This window comes from Pectinophora gossypiella, chromosome 14, assembly GCF_024362695.1.
Source record: "Pectinophora gossypiella chromosome 14, ilPecGoss1.1, whole genome shotgun sequence".
NCBI lineage: Eukaryota > Metazoa > Arthropoda > Insecta > Lepidoptera > Gelechiidae > Pectinophora > Pectinophora gossypiella.
The window spans coordinates 1,510,568-1,531,226 of record NC_065417.1 but is presented as its reverse complement, the minus strand read 5'-3'; the positions used below and the strand labels follow the sequence as shown (position 1 = coordinate 1,531,226).

Genomic DNA, 20,659 nt, shown 5'->3' with positions numbered 1-20,659 from the left:
CATCCCATTCACCGACCAATTTAAAGTACTAAAAAGTAAATTATTTTTTAATTTTTTGTAGTGGCAACACCATACGTCTAAATTGGATTGCAAATGGCCGCTATGTCCCCGTCTGAGGTTCGTAAAAATATTCAATAAAATAGTTTCTCTTTAACTCTTCAACCCAATTTACGCGTTATCAACATGTCTCAAATTTTAGATACGAAAAACAATGTTACTTCCATGGTACGACCACAGATTTCCATATATTTATTGCTTCGATATTGTGACAGTTTTATAATGAAAGATTTAGTCATATTTTCTATTGTTGTGTTGTCCAAATACTTGGCTTTTGTCGATAATATATAACATTGTTTCACGGCCTAGCCGTATACTTTTATAGCTTCCGCGTTGTAGCTTATGTATTCTTTGTTTTCATTTTGAATATGTGACAATAGTATTGGTGATTTTTAGCGGAGACTGCAGAAAGAACTTATGTCCCTGATGAAAGAGCCTCCACCAGGAGTCACCGTGGACGGAGATCAGGCCAGCCAAAATCTAACACTGTGAGTTTCTGCTTATCTGTATGAATTTTAACAAGTACATGTTCAGACCGAAGGAAAATTACCCTTGTGCCAAATTACGTATGCTACACACTGTTTAGCAATGTAAAGTACTAAAAGAAACATGAAAAATCTAAACATACTTGCGCTACTTAAAATAATTATTAATTAGAACAATTTGGAGAAAATTACTAGAAGAAGAATTACTAAGTTTACTATTTATCACTACTTATGTACTACAAATTTATACATAAGGAAGGAAAAATTCTATTGACTTCTTTATGTAGCTGACACACTGAATTATTTTTATTGTAAAATCAGCTGTTATTGTGTAGAGACAGAAGACAGTTCTTACTGCATTTTTAAATGGCAGGTGACATTACTCAATTAAATTACCTTGATTCCCTACACTAGGCTAGGCCTTTTTTTGTTTTTTTTTTTTGTGCCACTTAAATCTTCTTATAATGTGGGTTGTGAGGTGGAATACCAACATCATCAACCCTGGTGTCAGGGTTATTATTGAGCTGCCAAAGACCCCTGACATGGCTCATGCTACGTAGATAATTGTCATTTAAAAATAATTCAAAACAATATACATACTTTCCACTTTCTACTATGATAAGAGTTTTAAAATAGGTTATTGCCTGATTAGATGTAACTTTTGAATACATATGACACACTTTGTAGATAAAAACATTGTCTACTTTACCAGCTAATTGGTATCACTGACTGGTATTTTAGTTTTGTCATGAAAATATGGGGCACCAAATGGCAAATAGGTATGTTATTATAAATTGTGCTTACACTTTCAAAGGTAATCAAACACTATAAATTGCATTTCTTTTTTCATACACGACTTTGTAGGTTTGACTCACAAGGCGTTAACTTCTTGGCTGAAAGACTATAAATTGCATATTATACCTTTTCTATAGAAAAATATCCATGTAGACTACAAACATGAACTGTCGAATGTAGGTACCCACTTAGTTTTTAGTTCTATTTTGATGCTTTGTAATTTAATTATGTTAATCTATAACATTGTATGTACATAGAAAATTCCAGTAAGTACCTATGTGACTGCCTGGCAATAGCACAATAGGCTGGGAAAAGGCGTAAAAACAGTTCTTTTTACCTCTCCTATCTTTATCTACACAAACAACAGACAGAATAGATGGAGGTGGACAGAGCCATGAGAGCTGAGAGAATATTATTTATAGAATAGAATAGAAATTGTTTATTATAAAAGGACGCCAGACACGAAAGACAAGACAATAACATCACTTAAAAATTTTCACAAAACTATTACAAAATTAACAAAACGGATGTTCGTCGAAATGATCATAAGTTGGTAGTGGACATCACTCAAAACTAGTCGCGGCGACTTCGTATAAACAGTGGCTGTAAGTTGTCTTTGATTACTTGTGGCTCTGCCCACCCCATTAGGGATTACCGGAGTAAATTTATGTATGTATGTAATTGCTTATAACCTTAAAATCATGGTTGATAAAGTCGGTTTTAAACCTTTCAACCCACACGAAAAGTTTTAGGTACATCTGCAAAAGTAGGTTTCCTCAACATAAATTACCTTAAATAATTAAATTGATTTTCAATAATGATATTATTAATAATGCTTGTGGTTTTCCCTATAGATAGCCTTCTAGTACATGCATGGTTAGGTTAGAGTTCAAAATTGGATTTAACATTATGATTCATCAATAATCACGAAAATATAGACATATGATGAGAGTGGAAGCGAAAGTGGTGTAACAGAATCGCAGTATGTAGTAGTCCGTCTTGACGCCAAACGCCAGATCCGAAAAACACGACCCAAGCCCTGCTACCACAACACTTATAACTCAAGTGGGACTCTCTATTGTGCTTCTTGCAACAGGACTTTCAAAACCAAATTTGGTTTTGCTAGTCACGCCCGCGCCCATGCAAGAGCTCAGGATAACACTAGCTAAGGGTGTCGCCGTCGACGGATACGTCTGGGAGGACATCATCATCATATAGTAAGAGGAAGCCGTGGTAGCCCAGTTGGTAGAACCCTTGCCTCTCACTTTGAGGTCGCAAGTTCGAATCCAGCACAAGCCTAAACCAATGTATGTCGAATTTGTTTTCGAATTCATGTTTGGATCATAAATGATTATCACGCGCTCAGCGGTGAAGGAAACATCGTGACGAAACCCACATTTCCGAGAAATGCATTTAGGAGGTATGTGACGTAACCTATATTGGGCTGGTTTTCCCTTCGCGGGTTGGAAGGTCAGATAGGCAGTCGTTTCTGTAAAAAACCGGGAAGGGAAGAGGGAAACCACTGCTCTATTTTTCCCTAAAAAGTAGCATGGAGAATGCTACACCGACAAGACGTGGCTTTTAAATTAGTGATGTGATTAAAAACATAATTCAATTAAGTATTCATTTCAAGTCTTCATCAAATGTTTTATGAAGACCTTGGGCTCTATATTGTAAAACGATGACACCAATGTTTTAATCAAATTAATAGCTAGACATTGCATTCCATCCTTTAAGGATTATGTAGTTTATGTAGTCGAAAGTGTATTTATTTTTATATGCACAAGTATTCCCATGCTGCACTATCCCGCTATATTACTTAATATTCAATATCTCCTATACTTAAAGGTTGCCTGGAAGAGATTGCTACTTAGCAATAAGGCCGCCTATTGTACTAATTCTATTTCTCTTTTGTTTTGTATTTTGTTTTTTCCTGTTTGTGCAATAAAGTATTTGTTATGTTGTTATGTTATGATTCTACATTATATGAGCAATGGACTGGTGGCGTCCTTTTATAATAAACTATTTCTTAAAGTCCTAAAATGGATATGATGAATCTTTTGGTGATAAGGGATCAGCCTATCGCCCATAACATTATTCCATCATGTTAGAAAGGACAGGATCTTTCTCTCAGATTTTACGACATGCCCGGGAAGGCAAGCAGTTGAACGTGTTATAAGTTTTTTTTTATTCTTTCCCGGTTGAGCACAGAAGTATTTAATCCCCTCGTATGGCACATAATAGGTATAATGACTACCTACGTAATTACGTATTTACTTTAAGTAACCTAAAGTGCCTCCCGAAGTACGGAATCATGTTATTTTCGGACTATCAGGCGATTTCAGCCTCAGATAAATATACTAGATAAAAAATAAGATGCTCTAATCTCTTACTGCTATACTGGCCCGATTCCTGCAGTCATCTCCAAATGTTATTTAAGTTATACCCGTCATTTTCTTTCTCCAAAAGGAAAGGGACGGATGATTGACAACTGTTAATTTTAAAATGAATGAATAACCCGGGCGAATAAAATAGGCATCTCGCTCATATGCAAGCCGTTAGACGTGTGCTGTCGACTTAATTATGTCGGGTTGTTGGCCGATATAAAATTTTGGAAGGGATTTTTAAATTTCTGCCTAAAATAGACGCGTGTTTCATAAATGTTATGCCTGTCGATTACTCGTCCCTTTCCTTTTCGGCGGATAAGAAAATGACAGGTATAACTTAAAATAAAATTAGGCGTTGTCTGCACGAATCGGGGCCAATGTTTTACTATTATAATTCATAATATAGCAACACTACTTCTACGATCGCGCGCCCATTACGCGTGTATTATGACTGTGGTCAACCTTAAATATACGGTGGTCAACCTTAAATTCGACGTACCTATCTCATCATTACACAAGCCATGGTATAAGAAAGCCAGGTATGCTCAAAAGTGACAGCTGGCATTTCAAGGTTAGCCCAGCTGACGTCATCCCACTCTACGTTGCCATTTCGTAAAAAAAAATACCCACGCCCAATGTTGTTAATTAATTTGCGAGGAAATTTTGAACTTTTAGTAAAGCTTTACTTACAGTTTTAATGATTTTAATATTATGTGACAAATAATAGTAATTATATAGGTACATTAATAAGTAATAAAATTTACGCCCTTGGAATGTTGGAGATACGAATTTAATGGTAACACCTACGTCAATATGGGCTAGCAATGGCGGCTTGTTATAGGATTGAGCATACCTGGTTTTCTTATACCATGACACGAGCCAACATATATTTGCGTGCGACACTCGTACATAGTCGTGAAGGTCGGTAGACCAGCTGACCAGATTCATTCGTTCGCAAATATTACTCGTTTTTGCGTGTTATATGCTTAAAATATATAAATAAAGATTCTATTAACAAGAGTTTTGGCATCCACTTCATATATATACGTTTTAAATTGCTATTCTAAATCGGACGTAGCGCAGTTGGAAATGTGCTCGGTACTCGGTTCACGTGTTTGATCCTTGCTAATTAATTAACAACATAAGAGATGCACTAGACGCGGACTAGTCGAGAAAGAAAGTCGACTAGTCGGCGACAAACACTTGAAATAAAAACTCTGTTATTTAAAAAATAATCAGCATTAACATGCACAGTTGGCTCGATTATAGACGGTGATACGGCTTACCGCCTATTACGTTGGTCTGAAAACTCGGTGATGTGTAGGTGCTTAATTCATCTTGCGATGGATGTACGATAGGGTGCAAAAGTCCAATCAATTTCTTGCAAAGTAATTAAATAACAGCCTCCGTGGTCTAGTGATTAGAGCGTTAGGCACACGATCTGGAGGTCCGGGTTCGATTCCCGATGGGGACATTGTCGAAATCACTTTGTGAGACTGTCCTTTGTTTGATAAGGACTTCAGGCTTGAATCACCTGATTGTCCGAAAAAGTAAGATGATTCCGTGCTTCGGAGGGCACGTTTAGCCGTTGTTCCCGGCTATTAGCCGTAAAAACACTTCCACCAACCCGCAGTGGAGCAGCGTGGTGGAGTATGCTCCATACCCCCTCCGGTTGATTGAAGGGAGGCCTGTGCCCATCAGTATATAGGCAGTTTATGTTTAATTAACTGGTTGCACTTAAAACCTCCTGGTTACATGTCGTTTCTGTAATAGACCAAAAAACATAAATTTTGTAATCATGACAGCTAATGGTTCATAATTTCACCACTGTTTACAAATAGCGATCTACACGAGCTCATTCCACCATCCCTTTTATCTTCGGACTTCCAGACGTACGGCTGGGTTCCATCCCTATTTGGTGGATATCCTATTCGCACAAAGGGCTTTGCATCGTCCTTCATTGTGCGCACTGCTAGGGAGTGGAATTCTTTGTCGTCTTCTGTATTTCCGAATGCATATAACCCGGGTGCTTTCAAGGCCAGAGTGAACAGGCACCTTCTGGGCGAGCTCGCTCCATCTTAGGCCTCATCAATGCCTTCGAGCAAGTCTGGCGCATCAAAGATAAAATAATAATAATCCTCCAGGCTCACTGACTGCACTTTTGCTCTTTGATTGTACCTACGAGTAAAAAAGAACAATTTTAACGAAAGAATAGGAAATATATCTATTCCCACACTGTTCTGAGTGTATTCCGTTTACTCCTCATGTAATATTTATTGCCAAGAGTTACGAACACCAGTAAAAACATATTATGGCATTACATTATATTTTTATTACCTAGTATTTTTTTATTATTTTCTTTATGTTCACTTCGTTAGTTAGTTTTATGTTGATTCTAGGTGTGTCTATACACACACACACACATATTAACAGCCTCCGTGATCTAGTGGTTAGAGCGTTAGGCTCACGATCTGGAGGACCGGGTTCGATTCTCGATGGGGACATTGTCGAAATCACTTTGTGAGACTGTCCTTTGTTTGGTAACGACTTTTCAGGCTTGAATCACCTGATTGTCCGTAAAAGTAAGATGATTCCGTGCTTCGGAGGGCACGTTAAGCCGTTGGTCCCGGATATTAGCCGTAAAAACACCTCCACCAACCCGCATTGGAGCAGCGTGGTGGAGTATGCTCCATACCCCCTCCGGTTGATTGAGGGGAGGCCTGTGCCCAGCAGTGGGACGTATATAGGTTGTTTATGTATGTATGTCTATGTGTGTCTATACATAATAATTGTATTGTACTGTTTATGTCCGGGACTTTGGTTTTGGTTTCATACAAGACCTTTAACCCGGCCCCCAGGGGGGCAGTCACCTTCTCTGCCCTCCGCTGGGGCAATTCCTGTTCGGCGCGTTCTTGCTGCGGGTGTGGGCGCCTCTTCTTTAGTAGGCCGGAGTGAGATGGTGGCTGAGTTCGGATAGGGCGCGTCACAGGACTGTAACCTGGAACCTGTCAGAGGGCAGCAGTAACTGTCAGTGCTATTCAGAGGCGGAGGACAGGATTCCTAGTTCGGCTTTGGAATATACTACTCTGGGCACCTCGGATGCACCCGAATACACCTCTACCGCGTCGGGGATGCAGGCGTGATGCTAAGTGTTTATTTTTCTCTCTGATCATACCTACATAGACACGAGGAAGAGTGCCCAGCAGTATGAAGTACAGGTATAGACTTTAATTTTAATGTGATAGAATTGAATTGTTATTGCTAATATTAGAAAATATTGTAATTATTGACAAAATTTAATTTAAAAAGGAAAAAGGAATCATTTATTATTTTAGGACACCACATAAACAGTCATCACTAATTTAAGAGCCACGCTCTTGTCGGTGCAGCATTTTCCATGCTACTTTTTAGGGAAAAATAGGGCAGTGGTTTCCCTCTTGCCTTCCGCCCCGCAGTACTCTGTCTGACGCAAGTGGGACGGCGCCCTGAATCATCCCCCTCAGTATTCGTTACGGTGTCACTAAAACCCTGTATAATATTAGACTGAGTTATTTTATCAAATCAAATCAAATATACTTTATTGCACACAACATACAAAACAAATTCACACAGATGATGATAGATACAGTACAATCTGGCGGCCTTATTGCTAAGCAGCAATTTCTTCCAGGCAACCAGTGGATAGGAAACATTATTACAATAACATAAACACACAACATTAACATTATTATTATTATTTTTATCTGTTTATTTATTCGCTTGTAACAAAATGATACGACTTCCAAAAATCACTCTGTGATCCCTACTTTGCTTAGGACATTACAGGCTGATCACCTGATTGTCCAAAAAGTAACTCCGATCCGTGCTTCGGAAGGCACGTTTAACCGTTGGTCCCGGTCACTACTTACTGATGTAAGTAAGTAGTCGTTACATGAGCCATGTCAGGGGCCTTTGGCGGCTCAATAATAAACCTGACACCAGAGTTGATGAGGTTGGTAATTCACCTCACAACCCACACGATAGAAGAAGAATATAATGATGACTCACCAAAGAGGGTTGGCCTTCTAACACAAAGTAAATGACCATAATGGTCAGTGCTGACCTGAACAGTTTATTACAATCCAATCTAAATCCGTGTTAGGACTTCAATCCCAAGTGTCTTCAGAAGACTTGTATCTCTGCCCACACCAATAGCTATTGAGGGCGTGAGGTATGTTAGTAAAGTTTACTACTTTCACACACAATGTATGTTACCGCAAACCAAATAATCACTTCACGTAATACGCAAACAATAGTGCTAGTATTGCATTGTTGTTAGATTGTTACTACAACAATTAAGTTGTAAACACTGGATAATAGTAAGTAACGGATAGCGATAGGTCATCTCTATACGATTCTAACCAACTTTTTCTATCGTGTCGGTTACGAGGTGGATTACCAATACCAACCCTGGTGTCAGGGTTACTGTTAGAATATTAAACGAGGGAGTGGAATTCTCTGCCGTCTTCTGTATTTCCGAATGCATATAACCCGGGTGCTTCGAAGCCAGAGTGAACAGGCATTTTCTGGGCGAGCGAGCTCCATCTTGGGCCTCGTCAATGCATTCGGGCAAGTCTGGGGCCAAGAGCAAACCCTTCAAAAGTAAAAAAAAAGATCTTTAAAGCACATTCGTGATATCTGTACAACTGCTGACATGACTTGACACTATGTCAGCTTCTTCTGTCGTGTGGGTTAGGAGGAGGATTATCAGCCTCATCAACTCTGGTGTCAAGGTTATTATCAAACCGCCAAAGGCCCCTGACATGGCTCATTTAACGACTACGTACTGCATCAGTAATTGGTAACCGGGACCGACGGCTGAACGTGCCTTCCAAAGCACGGATCATCTTACTTTCGGACAACCGAGTGATCAGCTTGCAATGTCCTAACGAAACTAGGGCTCACAACGCGATTTTTGTGATATCCCCACCGGGATTCGAACCCGGGACCTCAGGATCATGAGCCCTCAGCCACTGAACCAGAAAGCCCGTAAATTTATTGTTTTATTATTATTGTTAACAGGTGGACAGTACACATGGAAGGAGTTCCCGGCACATTGTATGAAGGCGAAAAATTTGTATTGCAGTTCAAATTCACAAACAAGTATCCGTTCGACTCCCCTGAGGTGAGTGTCTTATACTCTGAGCTTAAACACTAGTGACTGTGGTCCTGTGATACACTGGACTTGCACCAATGTGTTATTAATTTATCTTAAGTGCAGATTCACTAACACAGTTGGCTCGACCATTATAGACGGCGATACGGCTCACCACTTATCACGTTAGTCTAACAGAAAGGTTAGCTAAGGCTAACGATGAATGTACCTCTGACTACGCCATTGGGATATAGCCGTGAGCTCATATTATGTTTGAGCTTAGGCGCCATTTGCAATGAAAGTGAAAGCGCTGTAAAGCGGCTCATTGGCGCTTATTTGTTAATTAAATCGCGCGCGACAACGCTTCTGCGTGAACGCTCTCATACGACACCATGTGTTTGAATTCACCGCGCGATTCGTCGCTCTTCGCTCCGTGCTTCCGTAAATAAAAACTAACGTATTCTATGTTTTTTATTCACTCCGAGGACAGCTTAGTTAAATTCAAAAATATCTTTATTCAGTTACACTTTGAATCGTCATTATTTACATAACGAACGTCTCGTCCGCCTAAAACTACTGCAGCTTCTCACAACCTGTATAGCCTGGGAAAAGAAGCTGCAGGAAAAACCTCGGCTAACAAAAACAAAAAAAAAAAACAAAAATACTGTTATACAATTTAGTAATCTGGCTGTCTATTATGAGTACCCAGACAGTTTCTTCTTCTATCCACCCAGACAGTTAATCCCATGCATTCATATCTTCTAGATAATCACTAATCTAATCTAATCATAGAAACAAAACAAGTTATTAACTAATATAACAATATTATCGTATCCTTAATAGAAACACTCTTCATTGCCCAAATTACAAGGCGCCACATAGGTACTGCAATTGAAAAACTCATGTGTTATCGAAAATCAATATTGCGTCCTTTATCTAAAATTACTTGATATCTTGTAGATAAGAATATGCAGATGGTATGTGATTATGACAAAATAAACAGTGAGTCATCGTGCATTATATGACTACAAAATACATACTTAATTGAGCAATATAACATATATAATAGTAACATGGCATAGCATAGCTTTTCCTTGTACCTGTTCTGTGTTTGTGTGTGAACAAAGCATTTTTCATTCATTCATTCGTTCATCGCATCACACCCGAAGGGAAAGTCAGAGGTGTATAGTAAACAGGGTGTTAGTGACATCGTAACCAAAGTTTTAAGGGATGATTGAGACCATAATTCCGAAAAAATTCACTTGATATCAACTCAGAATCATGCACAGGATTGAGCATACCAAGTTTTCTTATACCATAGCTGTACCAAATACGTCATAATGAACTGTACAATTGTAATTATTTTGTCCTATTTATTTATAATTGTTATATTTTATATTATATGCAATAAAGAGTATTTTGCATTGCAATAGCATTGTATTACAGGCAAAGCGAAAATAATTTCAAGTGCATGAAAAAATGAAGAACAATTGTACCACCTACTTATTCTTATACAGTTTCTACATCTGTGTAAACTTCATTTATAGACACTGTTAACAATTTATACGAGTGCAAATATATTTGCAGTAATTACAAAGGCTTTCTTTGCCCCTAAACCATTTGAACTTTTTTCCACCACTCGTGATTTTCTTTCTTTGTATGAGTCATAGATTTACTACTACCGTAGATTGGACATCAGCGCTCAAAAAGTGGGACGCAAAGTTACTGTTAATATAACGACGTTGACAGTACTTTACCTCAGTGCGCGATTAGGCGCCGAACTGGCAACACGGGGAAGTGCGTGGTAAAAACTTTCAAAAATACAAACTCAAAGCGAAAAAAGAAGGATGGAACATCATATTTCTAATAAGTAATGACATTGTACATGTTATCACAGTATAAGTATTTTAATTTTCGCAGTAAAACCAACCAAAATTATTATTTTAGTTTCAAATAATGTTACTAGATAGATAGATTAAATACTTTATTGAGCACAATGGACACAAAATACAGATATAAGCACTAGCATTTATTTTGTAACAAAAATTTTAGCTTGCATTTAAAAAGTTTATCAGTTGCCTCAGATGTGATATTCTCAACGCTGTTATACGCCGTTTTTTTAATCTACAATATTAAAATATCAAAAATCATTATACCTCTATATTAACCTTTATCACAAGGACAGTAAAGAGGAAGGCGCGTACACAGGACAATTTAAGACTAGTGACGGAATGTATAATTAATGTTGAATCGAATTTTGATGACGTAGGTTGGTGCGTTGATTACATAGACTATTCAAGCTATAAAAAGAACGATATAAAAAAATAATCAATAATTGATACTAGATGGGCACATCATACAAGATAACATAATCTCACGACTATTCCAATTTGTGTAATCAGAAATACCATCGCAAGATGAACTAAATGCCCACACTTCACCGAGCTTTCTGTTAGACCAACGTGAAAGGTTGCTACGTCGCTGTCTATAATGGTCTCGATTGTGTTAATGAATAACTCATTGATCAACCCTGGTGTCAGGGTTACTATTGAGCCGCCAAAGACCCCTGACAAAAGGGTAACGACTACTTACTTACGGTAAGTAGTAACCGGGACCAACGACTTAACGTGCCTTCCGAAGTACGGATCATCTTATTTTTGGCCAATCAGGTGATCAGCCTGTAATGTCCTAGCCAAACTAGGGACCACAAAGTAATTTTTGTGATATGTCCCCACCGGGAATCGAACCCGGGACTTCCGGATCGTGAGCCCAACGGTCAACCACTGGACCACGGAGGTCCCGGACTTTAGAGAGTCACTGACTTAGATGAAATTCGATATAGAGTTTCAGACCATAAGATAGTTTTCACTCTTAAAGTTGCATGGAAGGGGATGAAAAGGGAGTGGAAAAAAAATACGTGTCTCGCTGACGGAATCGTGGGAGAAAGCTAGTAATATTCCCTCTCTCTCTCTCTCTCTCTCTCTATTTAAGAGCTGCGCTCTTGTCGGTGGAGTAATCGCCATTCCTCTCTTCTTCCCGCCAAAACCTTCACCTCCCGATACGACACGACCTGCACCTTCTCTTTTATTTGTTTCATAAATGTTATCCTAGGTCTACCCCTTCCTCTCTTCCCTTCAATTTTTCCTTCTATAATGTTTGTTATAAATGAATCGTGTCGTATCAGGTGGCCAATCATATTTCCTCTCCGGTTCTCTATAGTCTTCAATATGGTTCTCTTTTCTTCAACTCTTTCCAGCACTTTTTCATTTGACACCATTTCAGTCCAGCTAGTAATATTATATGGTTCATTATTACCATACGTTTTGTTCCACTACGGGTATATTTACGAACCCATATTGATTGAATGCATTATTATTTAATGTCACTTACTGTATTTACGACCGCATTAAAATTATAGCAGAACAATTCTTATCATGAAGGACTTTCCAATCGGCGTTCCCCAAACACACGATAGATGGCGCTGTTTACTTCTAACGTGATAATTACCTATTTTCTCATTGCTGGGGTACATAATTATTCAAAAATGTAATGTAATGGCAGAAGCATATATAAAACTAATTGTTGCTTGATATTTGGATCACATAATTAAAACACATAATAACGGGTTCTTACCGCGTTTAAAGTAGGGATATGAGACTTCCGATATTTCGACACTGTTGCAAGTGCCATGATCACGGGATGACTGATGAGATTGGAGTGGAGTAGGTAGATCCATAATTTATTTATTTTTTATTTTTTTCTACGGGCAGACATATTGGAAAGGCCCTCATTATAATAACGTTGCTTTCGTAAACTACGGAAAAATCTATTCCCTTCTGTAGTTATTTCACTGGTAACATTTTTTTTATGAAGTGAAGTTCCTTCTAAAGGTGAACGCGTACCTAGACGCACCGCAGGAATAAAATAGTAAAAGAGCGTAGTGAATACCGACTCAATATAAAATGACCAGAATACCACCCCAAATACACCCTCACACCCTCTGACACACTGATCCTCAAACTTTTCTAGGTAGTGTTAGATAGAAAAGAATCTATTGACCTAATATCGACTGATACATGTGCTAATGGACGTCACAACACTAGCTTGCGCACTTTGAGAGGTCTAATTGTTAGCGCGCATTATAGACGCTTGTAAAATGAATGATATTTTATTGAAATTTAATCAATATTGTACTTAACTCGTCGTTCTGTTTAATAGTAGGTATCAAAATAAAAAAGTCGTTCATATTGAAAAATATAGGATTATCAAAAAACCGCGCTGCATGAGCCGCTCGCGCCGAAGTCATCGCATTTTATAAATCTTTGTATGAAATCGTATGCAACGTCGTGCACCTTCTGGCCAAGTAGTTAATGCCATCTGCGGCAAATCTACAATAAGTCAATTTAAAAAAAAATGTGCATTTTGCCGCGAAAAGCGATGTCATCGGCGCGTGCGGCTCCCGCGGCGCGTCTACGTACGCGATCACCTTAACACGTATTCTTTGGTGTGTGATTTGTCTATTAACGCGGCATAAAATGATCTCACATTGCCGATTCAAGGGCAAACAACTAATGTATTTTTGTGACTTTGACATTGAATGACGATAAATATGTACGCATAGATATGTCCATATCATTTACGCCTGTAATCCCTATACATTGTAACCCTATTTATGTACCTATTTATTTACATTTCACGACTTTACAGTGCAGAAGCGCCAATGCGCCGTGAAACTTTCAATATAAACAATAATATAATTAAACATATATAACTTAGGTGTAAATAATATACAAAAAAAAAACATATTTAATTTTCACACATCATTCTTCATCTCGCAGAACCTCAGACACTCGCGACATACTTACGTCCACTCACTCACAAACAGATCACACTCTGGTGCTGATGCAAGGAGTAATAATAATATCATAGTTTGTATCGATACATGATAATATAATAAAGTTAGTTAATATAAATGTGAATGATACTATCATCATCATCAGCCCATTAACGTCCCCACTGCTGAGGCACGGGCCTTCCCTATGGATGGATATGGGGATCGGGCCTTAAACCATCACGCGGGCCGAGTGCGGATTAATAGTTATTGACGACTGCTAATGCAGCCGGGACCAACGGCTTAACGTGCCTTCCGAAGCACGGAGGAGCTCGAGATGAAAACTTTGTTGTGGTCACCCATCCTATGCCCGGCCTTTGCGAAAGCTGCTTAACTTCAACAATCGCAGAGCGAGCGCGTTTACCGCTGCGCCACCGAGCTCCTCATCCCTATACATTGTAATATAAATGTGAATGATACTACGTTAACAATAAAAACAATCACAGTAACAGCCTCCGTGGTCTAGTGGTTAGAGCGTTAGGCTCACGATCTGGAGGCCCGGGTTCGATTCCCGGTGGGGACTTTGTCGAAATCACTTTGTGAGACTGTCCTTTGTTTGGGAAGGACTTTTCAGGCTTGAATCACCTGATTGTCCGAAAAAGTAAGATGATTCCGTGCTTCGGAGGGCACGTTAAGCCGTTGGTCCCGGCTATTAGCCGTAAAAACACCTCCACCAACCCGCAGTGGAGCAGCGTGGTGGAGTATGCTCCATACCCCCTCCGGTTGATTGAGGGCAGGCCTGTGCCCAGCAGTGGGACGTATATAGGCTATTTATGTATGTATGATACTACGTTATGTAATATTTGTCGGCAGGTGACATTCATAGGCAACAACATCCCGGTGCACCCGCACGTGTACTCCAACGGGCACATCTGCCTGTCCATACTGACGGACGACTGGTCGCCGGCGCTGTCCGTGCAGTCGGTCTGCCTCTCCATCGTCTCCATGCTCAGTAGCTGTAAAGAGAAGGTAACACACACTAGCACTAGCGCACTAGCGGGCACATTCAGCGCACAGACAACACTCATATTCATTTATTAATTGCAAAGTCACAAGTAGTTAGGTGTTCTATACATGGTATTAGGTACATTAATGCCTACTTCCACAGCCTAATGTCGTACGGCATCTTGCTGTGGAGTCATGCTGCAGATGTCAACAGCATTTTTGTTTTGCAAAAGCGAACCATTCGGGCGATATACAAATTAGGACCCAAGATGTAACTAAAAAATAAATTTAAAGAAATCAGTATTTTATAACTTTGGCATCACAATATATCATTGGAAACTTAATATATGGAAAAAAAAAACATGCGAAAAATAGCGATCGGCACATCGGCAATAAAAATAAACTTGCTTTACAAGTCAGTCGATTACATAAGTACGCTAAATCTTTTAATCGTAACGAAAGCTTTGAGGGATGATTCAGAGACGATGTCGAGAGGAATTTTCCGTCGCAAAAGTATGGAACGGAAAATAATTAAAAAAATATATACTATAATCATAAATTTTCCGACAGGATAATGCACTTGATATCAACTCATATCATGGTCTGAATCATCCCCCTCAGTATTCGTTACGATGTCACTAACACTGTATATACCTGTCTCATCTAGCAAATGACAAGTTCTGATGTGCTGCGTGAAATGGGTACATATTTTCTAAAGTGACTTGAAGGCGACCGATTCAAAAATCATCCCCTGTCTTTCTAGAATGTTCCATTTGTTATAAAGAGATACAAAAGTCATCAATCAAGACAGAAATGCAACATACTTTATACAAATAAAATTTATTACAATATAATTTATATAAAATGCTCCTTCTATCGCGTGGATTGTGAGAGAAGACCACAGTAACAAATATAAAATCAAACACGGAATAACACATAACTTACAATCAAAACACGCAATAAAAACAACTTCCACTATAGAGTACAAATAAATAGGCAATAGACATTAAGACAAATTGTAATTTGGTGTACCTATGGACTGGTCAATAATGGAGGTTTCTTTCGGGATCCTTTATAAAAGGGCCTCACTCAGCATAAACCGCGACGCGAGGCACGACGTGTGCGTCAAGCTAGCGGCCTCAAAAAAAAAATGGGCACGAAAAAATAATTTGACCATACCAAAAAATAGTACTCTTATTGAAAAAAATAGTACCTGTTGTAAAAAAAATAGTACCATCACGGTTCTGGATTTATAGCCATGTTTTATTGCACTTGCTAGCTTGACGGTGAGCGAAATTTGGCGAGAGTTAACGACAAGGTCTTTCGCTTTGATTGAAACGCCAAAAAATAGTATCGAAATAGTACTCACCCCCTGCAAAATACCGAAAGTAGTACTTCAACGGTTCCAAAGTTATAAAGGCAGTTCTTTGATCCCGCTAGCTTGACGTTTTGAAAATACCTATTATCTGGGGAACGCTTGCATACTTCAGTATGTAACTAATGTCAATAAACTCGTATGAAATAGTACTCCCTACCATCATAATTTTGATCCGATTCTCTTTGTAGAAATGCTAAAAAATCATCATAACCTATGCCATACATTTGTTGTTGATACAGTCACGTAGACAATTACATAACCTCACAATTTATTCGTAAGTATTGCCATTTTGGAGGTCTACCCTACCATTTCTTTGCACTTCAGAGTGCTGCTATTACAAAAAAATCCTATTGCATACACCCATATGCACTAATTTTAATAGAAAATGGCTGCATGGGTCTAGTTCTTATCGAAAACAATCTGTGATTTTAATACATCATAATACATTTTTAATCTGCTGTTTTATTTTATAATTTATACCTTCATGTTGAATTTGTTACGGATCGAAGTGTTTGTTAATAAACAATTTGCAGTATTTGTAGAATAACTCAAAGAGTTTCAACAATGATATTACTTTCATCTGACAACCCTGGCACTTCACCAATTTTTACCCAAAAATGGGGAAAAATACTAAAATCTGACAACATTCTTGACCATGTGTAATAATTTTGTTCGCGACTGTACTTGTCTTGATAAATGTATGACATAGGTTATAATGACTTTTTGACATATTTCTACAAAGAGAATCAGGTCCAAATTATGATGGTAGGGAGTACTATTTCATACGAGTTTATTGACATTAGTTACAAACTGAAGTATGCAAGCATTCCCCAGATAATAGGTATTTTCAAAACGTCAAGCTAGCGGGATCAAAGAACTGCCTTTATAACTTTGGAACCGTTGAAGTACTACTTTCGGTATTTTGCAGGGGGTGAGTACTATTTCGGTACTATTTTTTGACGTTTAAATCAAAGCGAAAGACCTTGTCGTTAACTCTCGCCAAATTTCGCTCACCGTCAAGCTAGCAAGTGCAATAAAGCATGGCTATAAATCCAGAACCGTGATGGTACTAATTTTTTTACAACAGGTACTATTTTTTTCAATAAGAGTACTATTTTTTGGTATGGTCAAATTATTTTTTCGTGCCCATTTTTTTTTTGAGGCCGCTAGCTTGACGCACACGGCACGACGCTGGTATTCTGAGGCCCCTACTAAGTGAGGCACGGAAAACTATTGTCTCCCATGTAGGACGATACGGCTTAACGTGCCTTCCGAAGGATCATCTTATTTTCGGACAACCAGGTGATCAACCTGTAATGTCCTAACCAAACTTATATATATTGTACAAAACATATTACATAGGTAATCACTCCTTTATGATTATTTCTGTTTATTTCAGAAACGACCACCGGACAATTCGTTTTACGTAAAGACCTGCAACAAAAATCCCAAGAAAACAAAATGGTGGTATCACGGTACGTGTTTTTTCTTATTACTTTTTTTTTTACTAGAAGCCGTGATAGCCCAGTTGGTAGAACGCTTGCCTCTTTGAGGTCGCAGGTTCGAATCTAGCACAGGCCTAAACCGATGATTGTCGAATTTGTTTTCGAATCCATGTTTGGTTAATGATTATCACGTGCTCGGCGGTGAAGGAAAACATCGTGAGGAAAATTCTTGAGAAATGCATTTTCGGAGGTATGTGACCTAACCTGTATTGGGCTGGTTTACCGTTCGCGGGTTGGAAGGTCAGACAGGCAGTCGCTTCTGTAGAATACCGGACCTGTCAAATCTTCAGTCCACGCGCCTATTTATTAACGCGGCACAAATCCTCGAAACCACGTGATATCCTTTATTTACGATCCAAACATGAATTCAAACTCATAAAGTAGAATTCAGTGCTAATAAGCTTATAAAAATAACTTTAATAATTAAGTATTCATTGTTCTTGATTTTTTCTATGGGTAAAATTATGCTATGAGGAAATTGGGAAATGATTTTCCTTGTAAAACTAGATTTACTTACAAATAAAATACAGATTATGTCATCTCTAATCATATCTCATGCTGCAGAAAACAAATTGTGAATTTTCCTACACCTCTCTCTTTCTCTCTTTCTGCTGAACTGGAGTAATAAAAACGTTTATTTCGGACAAACTAGTGAAAACCTCGTAAGCCCCTTTTAGATATTTTTTTTGTTAACGAAATATAGCCATATACAAGTTAGTATCAAATCCGGTGAAAATTTATGGTCTCTTAATTTTTAACTTGTATAACAATATTTTATGTTTAATTTTTTTTTAAAAGAACGTCTAGGGCCCTGTGCCGAGGATTTTCTTGCAGCTTCTTTTCCCCGGCTATACAGGTAGTGAGAAGCTGCAGTAGTTTTAGGCGGACGAGACGTTCGTTATGTAAAAATTGACGATTCAAAGTGTAACTATGTTACCTACTGAATAAAGATATTTTTGAATTTGAATTTACCCAGAATGAAATTAATTGATAGAAATCCGGGTTTTGTCTACTTTTTGATGTATTTATTTATAAAATTTCACTTACACTCACTGATATGATAAAGCGTTTTTTCATATATTAACAGTTTCGAATATAATTTCAGATGATTCCGTCTAACACCACGTCGCGGCGCTATATCGAGCATGGACGATAAAATCTCAGTATGTGATAAGTGTTATGTCGATATGTCATATTGTAATGTACATAGCGCGAGTGAGTGACGAGCAGTGACTGTGCGGACCGACCGGCGGCTTTGCGCAATGCGTGTTGCCTGCGTTCGAGCGAGAAAATTGCGTGCGAGTGAGTCGCGTGCGGGGTAACCACGTGCAGCTTGGGTTATAAAGCCTAACGCCTGACTTTGAGAAGGTTAAATGCGTGTCTCAGTCTACTTTATTACACGCATTTTGAAAGATGCGTGCGTATAAGTCAGAACGCGTGCTTTTAAACAACACAAGTGACACGCTTTGGCAGAGCCCGAGCGTCTAAATTGAAGAGTTTTAGACGTCGTGTGGTTATGTTACTGTAATTTTGTTATAAAGTTCATAATTTTATTTTTAGGCAGGAATTAAGCTTAACCAAGTGTAATCATCATTAGCTGGCTCTAATACGTAATAATTTATACAAAAAAAGTTCTGCATTAATTTTCGTTTTAGCATGGCCACACAGACAAACAACACGGATGGACCTTGTCAGTGCTAAATTATAAATATTGTAAGTAGAATAATAGGTTATGAAATCAAAATACTGCTTATGTGCTGTTTGTTTGAAATTTCAGTCATATCCATTTATTTAGTTGTATATAATTTTTATTTTTTATTATCAATTGTAATTTATCAAACTGACTGTAACAGCGGGTTTATTTTAATTCATTTTCGAGGCTCTGTTCAAACTGATAATTACTTTTTGGGTTTTCCAGAGTAATAAATAAATTAGCAAAGGATTTAAGGTTTTAAACGTTTGCACATAGTGTTATTTCTGAAGATTGGTTTGAATCGAGCCTAAAAGCATTTCAATATAAATTCTAGTTCTTCGTCGCGTATTTTTGTTAGAATTTTTTATTTTTTGTGATTATAACAGCTGCAATACTTGTTTATATAATATTTACTGTGGGAAGAGTTTGGTCGAAACACAAAGCTATATCCCTTAAAAGTATATATTTCATTCGATTCATCAGTATTCTGTACTCAAATTAGAAGTTTTATCAGACTGAGCAAAATAAGTGCTTTTGACATCAAGTGTGTTCATAATCAATGTATTAAAAATAGTGTAATCATCCCTGAGAATCATACCAATCTTCCTGCGAAAACTATAATCGTTAAATGTGATAAAAACATACCTTTTAACATTAAATTCTAGCCATATTAGCCACCAAGGGGTACTATTTTTGAAGCGATATTAAAAGTATTATCAATCGTTTTCAAATGCTTGTGGAATTGTTATTTTTGTAGTTTCACGAATGGTATCCCAGAGCAAATGTCGTGCTGATGGCAACACCATACGCCAATGTGTCGTTAACCCGTCTATGTGGGATAGTCCGGCAAAAAAGCACTTAAATTATTTTAAACTATTTTTCCATCACTTAAAAGATTTATTTTCCAAAGACAAATGTTTCCTATTTTCTGTGTTATGGGTGCTAAATACTCTGCTTCATATATGTTCCATAATTTCACGTAAAAAGCCACTATTTTCATGAAAATTGTATCACTTTAGGCTAGCAACACATTCCTGGGGTGCATGTTAAGTTTTTGTGATTATTTTTCTAATCAGGCAACAAAAAATAAACCGTTTGTTAAAACGACAACAAAATGTTCAATATTCGAACATTTTGAAGCCACCATTTTATGGCAATAACAGCTTTTAATTTTATTTTTAGACGAGGGAAAAAATCACAAAACCCACATGGATATCCCCATATTATATTGGTAAATTGTTGATTGTAACGAATGTTATTTTACAGATGCAACACTACAATTATTGTGTATTATTGAAAAGAAACCTGCTTAATTTATTGAAATAAAAATATAGTTAAAAACAATTTTCTTTGTTTTATTAACAGTTACTGCTCTCCATGAATAAAAAG

General features: G+C 37.9%; 1 protein-coding gene across 2 annotated transcripts; it reads left to right on the top strand.

Moving 5' to 3' along the window:
* The first annotated feature begins 20 nt into the window (after window positions 1-20).
* LOC126372568 (ubiquitin-conjugating enzyme E2 W) lies at window positions 21-20,614 on the top strand. 2 transcript variants are annotated; one of them, XM_050018396.1, is made up of 6 exons: window positions 21-117; window positions 454-545; window positions 8,786-8,888; window positions 14,563-14,718; window positions 17,472-17,547; window positions 18,683-20,614. In XM_050018396.1, the coding sequence occupies exons 1-6, from the start codon at window positions 94-96 to the stop codon at window positions 18,694-18,696; spliced, it is 465 nt and encodes a 154-aa protein (XP_049874353.1). In that variant the 5' UTR covers window positions 21-93; the 3' UTR covers window positions 18,697-20,614. The 2 variants fall into 2 exon arrangements, with proteins under 2 accessions (XP_049874353.1, XP_049874352.1); XM_050018395.1 differs by having other exon boundaries at window positions 89-225.
* The last annotated feature ends 45 nt before the right edge of the window (window positions 20,615-20,659 follow it).

What these genes read in the sequence shown, in the direction of transcription:
- LOC126372568 (XM_050018395.1), top strand. Translation starts at nt 184, where the DNA reads ATGTCTCAAATTTTAGATACGAAAAACAATGTTACTTCCATG. An exon ending in GCCAGCCAAAATCTAACACT is followed by an intron (nt 546 to 8,785) that starts GTGAGTTTCTGC and finishes TATTGTTAACAG; the next exon opens with GTGGACAGTACACATGGAAG. An exon ending in ATCCGTTCGACTCCCCTGAG is followed by an intron (nt 8,889 to 14,562) that starts GTGAGTGTCTTA and finishes ATTTGTCGGCAG; the next exon opens with GTGACATTCATAGGCAACAA.